The following is a 12,623-nucleotide window of genomic DNA, read 5'->3' as shown; positions in this document are numbered from 1 at the left end:
AACGTCTCATGTTGCGTGTTTATCTCTTAATTAAAGTCTTTTTATAACTTATTGAGCTTCGAAATTTAGGTTCTGTCCTGTTGTTCTAAACTTTTTGAGAAAAAATAACAAATCTTTAAAAATAAAGTTCTATAGGCCAACGAATCTGCAGGAGCTGCGCCTGGCTAAGAGATCTGATAGAGATATATTTGTTTTCGGATTGATTTTTCTTTCAAGTGTTGAAGAACTAGTGCTACCTTTTTAATTAGAATTACCGTAAATAATCCTGGAATACTATTGCTCGACCCGAACGATTCGCGGCTTTCTGTGTGATGGCTCAGTTGCCCTGATAGCGTAACCGCTATGCAAGTGTATATATCATGATGTACGAACACGATACGACTAAAAAAAACTTATCCGAAGAATACCCTAACACTAAAGACGTTATACTTACTTCGGGGTAAGATAAATGCATGCTTTTGTTCTGTAAGTGTGTGCCGCAGAAGTATTTTGATTTTCAATGTTTGTTCCGAGTAGGTTTTTCTCCACCCAATTTAATCGTTGTCACTGTTGTCGTCGTTGGCCGACAAAAGACTGGTCGATCCGTAACTACGGAGTCTGCGGATGTACAATAAAAACGGATTTAGGAGTTGTTTTAATACTTTGTTGAATTTCAAACAAATATCTATGTGGATCCAACAGTTTTCTAAAAGCTCCTAAACTTTCTAGGAACCCACTCGAATGAAAAAAGACTAACAAAATTGTACAATACACGAAATGCGGATGAAATGAGTTCTTTCGAATTTTTATTGAATGCAATCGAAATAAGATAGGTTTGGTATTAGGGTTACTGCTTCTGGACTTCAGCGCATAGCTCCGATATTCATCCCACGAAAAACAAAGCAATGAAAAGGTATTTGATTAGTTTCTTATTTTTATGATTTTTCCAAGCAGAGAGCACGCATGTTAGCAAAAAGAAACGGCGGAACAGGTGTCGTATTTGTTAGTTTCGCGATGGGATCAATATATGTTCAGTGAGATGAAAAACGAAGCAGTTTCCTACCTAAATTTAGTGAATGGAACGAATTATTATTGATTTTAATAGTGAAAAAAAAAACTAATATATTGTTTTTTTAAATTCAATTTCAGTTTTTTGGGCTGTATTTTTAAATACGATTGAATTTGGATTGCATGTAATTGATGTAATGATGAGATGATCTAAACTGGATTTGAATTGCTTTCAGATTGGATTTGGAATAAATTTAAAATGTATTTAGATACTATTTGAATTGGATTTGGACTAAATTTAGTTTGGTTTGAAAAGGATTTGAAATGGATTCAGATTGCACTTGGATTGAATTTGAATTTGGATTGGATTTTATTCGGATTTGGATTGGATTTAACGTTGGTTTGAATTGGATATGAATTGGATTGGTTTCGAATTGGGTTTGGATTAGATTTGAATTGGAACTAAATTGAATTTTGGTTTGAATTTAGAATAGATTTGGATTGTATTTGGGCTGAGTTTGGATATGATTTAAATTATAATTACATACAGGTCTTGTAACAGGTCATTGCCCGAGCCGTTATCACTTGAAGCTGCTAGGAAAACTTCAAGATGATGTATGTCGCTTCTGCGGTATACATGTGGAAGACTCGGAACATCTGTTATGCCATTGTCCGGCAATTTTTAGAAAAAGATTACAGTTCTTCAACAGGGGGCTGATAGAACCCTCTGAAGTTTGGAGAACAAGTCCCAATTTGGTAGTGCGATTCATCAGAACCATAATACCGTATTGGGAAGACGCTGGTAGTCAAGGTGATGCAATTGCTCTACATAGCAATGATGCGTCAACTTGACAAAGCTATATGAAATGGGGCATATATCACAATAGATCTAACAAATGGTCGCAGTGATTAAAATACCCAACAGGGAAAAAAAAAATTATTTTTGGACTTAATTTAGATTCGATTTTGAATGGATTTGGATTGGATTTGGAACGGACTTGAATTGGATTTGAGTTTGATTTGGATTAGAATTCAATTGGATTTGGAATGGGTTGGATTTAAAATTGATTTGGGTTTTATTTGGGCTGGATCTGAGTTGGATTTGGACTGAATTTGGATTGGATTTAATTTGCATTTAGTTTGGTTTGAAATGGATTTGGATTGAATTTGCATTGGTTTTAGATATGAATTGGATTTGGATTGAATTTAGAATAGATTTGGATTGTATATGGGCTGGATTTGAATGATTTATGGGCTTGATTAAGATTTGAATTGGAATAGATTTGGATTGTATATGGGCTGGATTTGAATTATTTATGGGCTTGATTTAGATTTGAATTGGAATGGATTTGGACTGGATTTGGATAGGATATTCGGATTTGGATTGGATTTAAGTTTGGTTTGAATTGTATATAAATTGGATTGGTTCGAATTGGATTTGGATTAGATACTCTCCCTACACGATACTCTCCCTACAGAATCGCAAGCGAGTTAGCTCGTACATGAAGCGTTGATGATTCAGATTTGAGTATGATTCTACCAACACTGGATAGGATTCAAATTATTTTTGGACTTAATTTAGATTCGATTAGGAATGGATTTGGATTGCATTTGGATTGGATTTAGATCGGATTTGGATTGGATTTGAGTTTGATTTGGATCAGAATTCGATTGGATTTGTATTGAATTTGAATTCAATTTGGATTGAATTAGGATTGGATTTGAATTAGATTTAGAGTGGATTTGGGTTGGATTTAGAATGGATTTGGATTTTATTTGGGCTGGATCTGAATTGGGGCCGTACACTTATTACGTAAGCACTCATGGGGGGAGGGGGGTCTGCCATTTTCTTACGTTCCATATAAACAAAAAATAATTTGTATGGGAAAAATCTTACATGGGAGAGGGGGATCGAAAAACACAGCAAAAATTCTTACTTAATTAGTGTACGACCCCATTGGATTTGGACTGAATTTGTATTGGATTTAATTTGCATTTAGTTTGGTTAGAATAGATTTGGATTGTATTTGGGCTGAATTTGAATTTGCTTTGGACAGGATTTGAACTATGCATGGACTTGATTTAAATTTGAATTGGAATGGATTTGGATTTGTATAAGAATTAAATTGGATTTGGATTGCATTTAGTTTGGTTTGAAAAGGACTTGAAATGGATTCAGATTGGATTATATTCGGATTTGGATTGGAGTTAAGTTTGGTTTGAATTGGATATGAATTGGATTGGTTTCGACTTGGATTTGGATTACATTTGAATTGAAACTAAATTGAATTTGGATTGAATTTAGAATAGATTTGGATTGTATTTGGGTTTGGATAGGATTCAAATTATTTTTGGATTTAATTAACATTTGATTTGGATTGGATTTGAGTTTGATTTGGATTAGAATTTGATTGGATTTGGAATGGATTTGTATTGAATTTGAATTCAATTTGGATGGGATTAGGATTTGATTTGAATTAGATTTAGATTGGTTTGGATTTAGAATGGATTTGGATTGGATTTAGATTTGGATTTTATTTGGGTTGGATATAAATTGGATTTGGATTGTATTTGGGCTGGATTTGAATTTGGCTTGGACTGGATTTGATTTATTTATGGAATTAATTTAGATTGGAATTTATTTGGATCATATTTCGATGATTTGGATAGGATTTGAATTGGATTTGGATTGAATTTGAATTGGATTTGGATCGAATTCAGATTGGATTTGAGTTTGATTTGGATTAAAATTGGATTGGATTTGGATTGAATTTGGATTAGGTTAGGATTGCATTTAAAATGGATTTGGATTGGTTTGGATTAGAATCGGTTTGGATTGGATTAGAATCAGATTAGGATTAGGTTTGAGTTTGATTTGGATTGGATTTGGATAGGATTTTGACATTGGATAGGATGTGGAATTGGATTTGATTTGATTTAGCAATTAGATTGGGTTTGTACTTGATTCGGATTGGATTCAGATAGGATTTAAGAAGGATTTGAATTGAATTTGTTTAAAATTTGATTTGGAAATTGACGGAATGTGGATTGCAAATGGAATGGATTTGACATTTGTATTACATTTATATTGAATTTTGATTTTAGTTGGATTGAATTTAGTCTTGATTAATTTTAAATTGGATTTTGATTGGACTTGGAAAAGATTTGATTTTGATTTAATTTGGATAGGATTTAGATGGGATTCGGATTGTGTTTTGATTGAATTTGGATTTTATTCGAGTTGGATTTGGATTAGATTGGATTTTAATTGGATTTGGATTGTATTTGCAATGTATTTGGATTGCACTTATATTGGATTTGGACTGGATTCGGATTGGATTTGAATTGTATTTGGATAGGATTTAAATTCGAATTGGATTGAATTTGGTTTTGATATGGAACGGATTTGGTTTGGATTTGGATTTTATTTGGATTCAGATTGGAATTAGATTGTATTTGGATTGGATTTGAATTTGATTAGGATTGGATTTGGAATTGGATTGGATTGAATTAAGATTGAATTTGGACTGGATTGAATATGAATTGATTTGATTTGAATTGAATTGGATTAAGATTTGATTCGAATTGGCTTTGGATTGCATTTGTATTGGATGTGGATTAGATTTGAGTAAGGCTTGGGTTGGATTTGAGTTTGAATTGATTTTTGTTAGATTAAAACTGGATTTAGATTTTATTACGAATGAGATTGAATTTGGAGGATTCAAACTTAATTGGATTTGGATTGGGTTTATTTTTTATTTGAATTGAATTTGAATTAGATTTGGATTTGTATTTGATTCACTCTTGATTGGGACTGAACTTAACATGGATTATGGCGAGATTTGGGTACGATTCGATTTCGGATTGGTTATGGTTTTGAATTGGAAAGAATATGGTCGCTATGGATTATCAATTTGAATTGGATTTGAATTGAATTTCATTTAAATTTCAAATACTTGGATTAGAAGTAGATTCAGTTTCAGATTTCAGAAGATTTAGAAGTAGGAGATTTCCACGTCGTCGAGCATCCGTGCGAGACAGAGCATAGTCCACGTACGGTCGATTCTTCTTCCGGTTTTTTCCCTGAAGCCAGGTTTTTTTTACCGAAACTGAAGTGCTATAGTGAAAGTGTGCTTATTTGAAGCAATTATTTTGGTCGTTTTGCAAAAGTTTTCGTCGTTTTTCGCAAAAACAGACTTTTTTGCAAAATTCATCGGCGTCCATCGTCACGCAGGCGAAGTCATCATCGTCCAAAGCCGGCAGTCCCACCACCATCACCATTGATCGTGCGCCTCCACCAACACAGGCGCTGTTGTCTCGACACCCGCAGCTGTAGCCTCGATTTGAATGGATTTGGAGTGCATTTAGATTTGGTTTGAATTTGATTTGTATTGAATTTAGATTGGATTTGAAAAGAATTTGGATATGATTTGAATTTTATTTGAACTGAATTTGCTTTGGTTTTTAAATGGATTTGGATTGCATTTAGATTGGATTTGAGTTAGATTTGAATTGGATTTGGATTTATTTGGATTGTATATTATTTGTATAGGATTCGGATTGGATTTGAATTTTATTCGGAGTGGATTGGAATTGCATTGTATTTAAATTATATTTGAATTTGGAATTGTATTTGAAACAGGTTTTTATTGAATTTGGAGCGGATTTGAATTGGGTTTGGTTGAGTTTGTATTGAACTTGAATTATATTTGGATAGGATTTGAATTTTATTCAAACTGAGCTTCTGATGCTCTGCGTCAAAATAAAATGGACACTAGCAACTCCAATGTTTCCCCCACGACCCATCCGACTCTAGTGGGCCGTATGTTGTTTTCTTCCGACCCAAAGGCAAGCGGTTGAATTTAAGTCAGATCAGCAAAGATCTGGAAAAGCGATTCTCGTCTGTCACGACCATTGACCTTGTTCGCAAACAGGCCAACGAGATTGCCACCTGTGAGCTTTTCACTCTCGAATATAAGGTCTATTTACCGCCAGCAGTTTGTGCGATCGCGGGGGTGGTGACGGAGTGAAGTATGACCTGCGACGATTTGAAACAAGTTTTCGGTCGTTTCAAGAACGCTTCTTTGCCTCCTGTTGCGATACTGGATTGCAAGCAAATGTATTCGGTGTCGCAGGAGGGAGAGAAGCGGATTTATTCCCCGTCTGACTCTTTCTGCGCCACCTTTTCCGGGTCCGCACTGCCTGACTACGTAGTGATTGGCAAACTTCGTCTACCTCTTCGGCTGTATGTACCGAAGGTGATGAATTGTGTTAATTGCAAGCAGCTGGGCCACACCGCTCAGTACTGCTGCAATAAACCTCGCTGTGCATCGTGCGGAGAGAAGCATGTGGATGGCGCGTGCAAGACGCCACCGAAATGTGTCTATTGCAACGAAGGCCCTCCACATGCTCTTGAAGCTTGCCCGACGTACATACAGCGGCGAATCCACCAGAAGCGTTCTCTTCAGCAGCGTTCTCGACGTAGCTACGCCGAAATGCTGAGAAAGGCCGCTTCACCAGTAGTTTCTGACACCATCTACTCGTCTCTTCCTTTGGACGATCAAGGTAGCTCTGACTCCGAAGTTGGAAATGGGGCCTTTGTTTTCAAAGGCTCAACGAGGAAACGAGTAAAACAAAACCAGCGTCCCTCGAAAAAGCCTAGAAAACAGCCTCAAAGAGAGTCCCATTCCAGCATGGCGAAATCAAACGCAGGTGGAACTCAAACACGTTCAACTTTTGTGGTTTCACATCAGGATGAACGAGAATATCCACCACTTCCGGTGACATCTAAAATCCCAGATGCTCCCATTTTTGCGATTTCTCAGCCAGAAAGATAGCATAGAGAGCGAGCACAACAACCTCCGAGCGCTCCAACTTCTTCGATGCTTCCGACCCCGTGAAGAACATGGTCAAAACTGTTCTTCCTCCTTTCCCGAAGCAGCTGGCTTCAAAAATGCCCCTCCTCGAGTCATTTGTATCCTTCGATGACTAATTTCGTCGATAAGGCTCATATGATTTCGATTCTACAATTGAACTGTCGAAGTATTCTTCCAAAATTAGATATTTTTAAATTTTTAGTTAACAAATTACAATGCGATGTTTTTGCCTTATGTGAAACATGGCTAACATCAGATGTAAACCTTCATTTTCCCGATTTTAACATCATTCGCCGCGATCGGGCAAATCCATATGAAGGGGTGCTTTTAGGGATCAAAAAACAGCACTCCTTCTATAGGGTCGATTTTGCTCCGATGTTAGGCACCGAAGCTGTCGCATGTCAGGTGACTATTCGAGGAAAAGACCTCAGTATCGCCTCGATATATCTTCCTCCAAACACTGTGATATCTCGTAGAGATCTCTCGCACATCTGCTCGGTTATGCCCGAGCGACGGTTGCTTTTGGGAGATTTTAACTCCCACGGAACAGGCTGGGGGGAACTGTACGACGACAACCGTTCATCAATGATATACGACCTCTGCGACGACTTTAATATGTCAATTTTGAATACAGGAGAAGTTTCACGAGTGGCAGCAAGAGATAGCCGTCTAGATTTTTCCATTTGTTCGAGCTCATTATCGTTGGACTGTACTTGGAAGGTGGCCCAAGATCCCCATGGTAGTGATCATTTGCCGATCGAAGTTTTAATTTCCAATGGACATAATCAATCCGCTTCTATCGACCTCTCATATGACCTCACAAAGCACATCGATTGGGGAAAATATGGGGAGGCTATCATTGATGGCATACATGCGATAGAAACACTTACACCGCGGGAAGAGTACCAGTTTCTATCTCAGTTGGTTATTAACAGCGCTCTCCATGCATAACGCCGGCCGGTGCCAGGAGCTTCGGTTCGTAGGAAACCACATAATCCGTGGTGGGACACCGCGTGCACACAGCTCTATCGTGAGAAATCCAACGCGTTTAAGGAATTTTGGAAACATGGATCGATCGTTCTTCACAAACGGTACATCGCGCTCGAGATCCAGTTCAAGAAGCTGGTCAAACTGAAGAAACGTGGATATTGGCGCACTTTTGTTGAAGGTTTATCACGCGAGACCTCAATGAAAACTCTGTGCACCGTCGGGCAATGCGTCGTCCGTAAACGAAGATCGTGAAAGCTCGTTGCGGTCACGTGATGCTTTTGCTGACAGGGATGATATAGATCGGCCCTTTTCGATGATTGAATTCTCGCTTGCTCTCCTATCATGTAACAATTCTTCTCCAGGGATGGATAGAATAAGGTTCAATTTGCTCAAAAGCCTCCCAGATGTCGCGAAGAGGCGCCAATTGAGCTTGTTCAACCAGTTACTGGAGTGCAACATTGTTCCGGATGATTGGAGGCAAGTGAGGGTGATAGCCATCCAAAAGCCTGGAAAACCCGCGTCGGATTGTAATTCGTATCGCCCCATCGCGATGTTGTCCTGTCTTCGGAAGCTGTTGGAGAAGATGATTCTCTTTCGGCTAGACGAATGGATTGAATCGAATGGTTTGTTGTCAGATACACAATTTGGTTTCCGCAGGGGTAAGGGAACGAACGACTGTCTTGCTTTCTTGCGTTCAGAAATTCAGCTAACCTTCGCTAAAAAAGAACAAATGGGCTCAGTGTTTTTGGACATTAAGGGGGCTTTTGATTCAGCGTCGATGTCTTATCCGACAAACTCTACGAGTGTGGCCTTTCACCAATTTTGAACAACTATTTGTACAATTTGTTGTCAGAGAAGCGTATGAGTTTTTCTCATGGTGACTCGGCAACTTCACGAATTAGCTACATGGGTCTCCCCCAGGGCCAGGGCTCATGTTTGAGCCCTCTTCTTTACAATTTTTACGCCAGAGACATTGATGAATGTCTCATGCCAAATTGCTCGTTGAGACAGCTTGCAGATGATTGTGTTGCATCCGTTTTGGGGCCAACAGCGATTGATCGCAAGGACCATTGCAAGATACTTTGGAAAAATTGTCTACTTGGGCCTTAAAGCTGGGTATCGAATTCTCTCCGGAGAAAGCTGAGATAGTTGTCTTTAAAAAAAAAACATAAGCCGGCACAGTTCCCGCTCCATCTGTTGGGTAAGGCAATCACTCATAGCATGTCTTCTAAATACCTCGGGGTCTGGTTCGACTCGAAAAGTACCTTTGGGAAGCATATTGTGTATCTGACACAAAAATGCCAGAAAAGAATCAACTTCATGCGAACGATAACGGGAACTTGGTGTCGAACGATAACGTTGTACCGAACAACCATTCTGTCGGTTCTCGAATACTGTAGTTTCTGCTTCCAGTCCGCGGCTAAAACACACATGCTGAAGCTTCAACGGATTCAGTACCGCCCAGCAAACACAAGATCGTATATCATAGCGAATAAGAGTATAAAGTGGAGGCCATATACGTACACTTTGCATGCAGTTAAATGGAAGAATGCGCCTATATCGCCTCCACCTTATTCGCTAACATATGCGATTTTGTGTTGGCTGGGCGCTGTCTCCGTATCGCATTGGGTTGTAAGAATTCGACTCATATGATAAGTCTGGAAGTACTTGCGGGAGTACTTCCTCTGACAGATCGTTTCGCGGAATTATCGCTCTGGTTCCTCATCCGCTGTGAGGTTCTCAATCCATTGGTCATTGAAAATTTCGATAAGCTGCTCGAACAAAACCCTCAAACTAGATTCATGAGTATTTACCACTGGTATATGACGCTGGAGGTAAGCCCATCTTCGGTTGACACCAATCGTGCTAATTTCTTCGTGCGGAGGTCATACCTCCATTATTTGCAAGCAAATACGGGCATGCCAGCGACGAGAGAAGCATTTGTACAGACGGGTCAAAAATGGATGACTCCACTGGTTTCGGTGTTTTTAAAGCGCCTACTTTAAGCTGAAAGAGCCTTATTCCGTGTATACCGCTGAGCTAGCTGCTGTACACTTTTCACTTGAGCATATGCATCCCTTCCTCCCTTCCACTTCTTTATCTTCACCGACAGTCTAAGTACCATGGAGACTTCGGTCAATGACACCTGTAAAGCACTCAGCATATCTTCTAACCGGGATACGGAAAGCTTTGAGTGCTTTATCAAAACGGTCATTCACAATCACCATGGCTTGGGTCCCTTCTCATTGCTCGATCCCGGGAAATGAGAAAGCGGACTCTTTGGCTAAGGTGGGCGCTATGGAAAGGTGATATTTACGATCGGCAAATCACCTTCGATGATTTTTTTCTCATTAGTTCGTCAGGAAACCTTGATCAGCTGGCAGCAGAAATGGACAAATGGGGAGCTGGGTAGATGGCTGTATTCAATTCGCCCGTGTCGAAGCGTCCATGGTTCAAAAAATTGAATATAGGACGAGACTTCATTCGACCCATGTGTCGTCTAATGTCCGATCACTACACTTTAAACGCACATCTTTTCAGAGTGGGGCTCTCGGAAAGTAATCTCTGTGTTTGCGGCGAGGATTTTCAGGACATTGATCATGTCGTATGGGCGTGCGAGGAGAATCGCGGCCCCAGGTCTGCATTAACTGAACATCTCGGGTCCGAGGAAAACAACCAAAGCCTATTAGGGAAATGTTGGCGGGCCTTGATCTCGAATACATGTCCGAATACACGTCCACCAATTTGTGAAAGTTGCTGATGTACGGTTGTGATCTTAGTTTGCCCACCCCCTTGTCTGTCGTACCTCTTGTTGTCCATTTCAATGTCTGTCGTTAACCCCTTTCGTATGTCTTCCTCTCATTGTTGTCTCCCAAAAAAATGTTTGTCCCGTTACAGATGTGAAACATCGCCAAGAATGTCAACTATGTGAACATCAACAACCTAATTACTTAAGCACCCTAAATTCCTTTCCTTTCCTACTATATTATTGTATTCCCTAACCTCGACCAAACCGCGAGTCTTTCGGTTCCCCAAAACTAACATTATGTATAAGATTTAAGAAATGAATTGTTAAACTTGATTTCGGCTCCGTAACGCTTCACGACAATTAAGCCTCCAAAATAAACGAAAGATAAAAAAAAGAAGTAGGAGATTAGATGCAGATTGATATGGCCTCGGGCAGAATTGGATTCTCATTCAATTTATTTGGATCTTGTTATGGAAAATATTGATTGAATCAAATCTCTTCTTCAATTCAACATGGACAGGAAATAAAAAAGAAGTCATCTGGATACGGTTCAGACTGGAGTGGGTTTGATTTTAATGGAATATGAATTTAGATTGAATGGGCTAATAAAGATGGTATTTGCATTGCCATTAAATAGGTTCGTAAATGAATTTAGTTAGGTATGAATTTGTAAAACAGTCGAATTGGAATTGGTTCATGGAATCGATGTACCACACCTGCAGCCACTTTCAGCGCCATAATTTACAAAAACTGTCACAACGAAAAGCAGAACCGATCATTTCGCCAAAACAAGCTAACCCCTACTTACCGTATCATCCTCGGACACCTTCAGCGCATCCAGATTGATGTTATTCATCTTGGTTATGTTCAGCTTGGTACCAACTCCACCCGTACCACCACTCCCGCCAGCCACCTTTACCGGCATATCGTTATCGAAGAACGGAACCGAATCGTTGATCGCCGCCCCGCCGGAAGACGTGTGCTGTTTGGCCGACGACGACAGCAGCGGAATACTGTCCTCGTTTCGATTGTCGGAAAAATTGTTACAGTCATAGTACGATCCCGCCATTGGCGCACCGGACCCAGCGGTGGACCCCGATGGGGTGTTGGATTGACGCTTGGGTATTCCGGAAACCGATCCCGACTGGGACTTGAGACCGTTCTGGCCGGAGGAAGAACGTCTGGAGTTTGGAAGAGCGGCTCCACTGGCACCGGAAACGGCCGACCGGGAGATGTTGTCAAACTTTTGCTTGGCACGCTCGAAGTCGAACATGTTGTTTAGGGATTTATCTTTGCTCTCATAAGGAGAATCGCCATCGATGTAGGTGGGCTTGGCATCGTAGTATGATCCGGACAGAAATGAGGGTTGAGTTTCCGTTGTTCCGGCGGAGCGGGATTTCGATTGCAGCTGGCGGTCGTTGTAGTGGCGCGAATCGAACAGCTGCTTGAGATCGTTTATGTTCGGTTTGTAGTTGGAGTTGGAGGTGAAGTTAGACTTGTTAGTAGATTTGTAGTTCCCCAGGTCCTGTAGTGTTTTTGGGCTACCACTGGATTTCGGTTAGTGTTAGTTATTTCAAGCAGGGGTGAATAATTTAGAATGCGTCAGCAGCGTCCCAAAGAAAAGGGTAGTGTTTTGTGTGAAAATAATAACCAACAAACTACTAATCCTAAATCAAAATAAAACAGTTGAAAAACACTAACCTTGTCTGCAAATGCTGAATTTGAACCTGTAGGCCTTCGGTTTGGCCGGAGAGTTCCTCGTTAGTCCGCTGCAGTCGACGAACATGATTGCAAGCCGAATCCAACTCGTCCTCTGCTCCGGCTAGTTCACGTTTCAGCTCTTCAACACGCGATCGCAAACGCTTGACCTCGGTTTCATACTGCTCGGCACGACGGACCGCATGGCCCAGCTCCGTATTCGCCTCGGAGAGCATCTTTTTCATCTTACTGTGCGAGTGACGAATGTCGGTGATTTCCTATATTTAGAATGCGTTAGAGAATATTCAACCCAAGTGTTAGTT

The 12,623-nt window shown here is 40.1% G+C and overlaps 1 protein-coding gene across 2 annotated transcripts in view; it reads right to left on the bottom strand.

The window, feature by feature from the left end:
* Positions 1–18: 18 nt before the first annotated feature.
* LOC134203088 (coiled-coil domain-containing protein 102A) overlaps positions 19–12,623 on the bottom strand; it is a 66,527-nt gene continuing 53,922 nt past the window's right edge. The window contains exons 5-7 of one of the 2 annotated variants that reach the window (XM_062678064.1): positions 12,304–12,578; positions 11,411–12,149; positions 19–597 (exon numbers count right to left, since the gene is read on the bottom strand). In XM_062678064.1, coding sequence (XP_062534048.1) covers positions 589–597; positions 11,411–12,149; positions 12,304–12,578 — 1,023 coding nt within the window. In that variant the 3' untranslated portion in view covers positions 19–588. The remainder of the gene's footprint in view (positions 598–11,410; positions 12,150–12,303; positions 12,579–12,623) is intronic. The other variant, XM_062678065.1, reaches the window with a different exon arrangement.

The sequence above is a fragment of the Armigeres subalbatus genome, unplaced genomic scaffold (assembly GCF_024139115.2).
Source record: "Armigeres subalbatus isolate Guangzhou_Male unplaced genomic scaffold, GZ_Asu_2 Contig1644, whole genome shotgun sequence".
In the NCBI taxonomy this organism is placed as follows: domain Eukaryota; kingdom Metazoa; phylum Arthropoda; class Insecta; order Diptera; family Culicidae; genus Armigeres; species Armigeres subalbatus.
The sequence above is the reverse complement of the archived record's forward strand: the minus strand, read 5'-3'. Positions and strand labels throughout refer to the sequence as shown.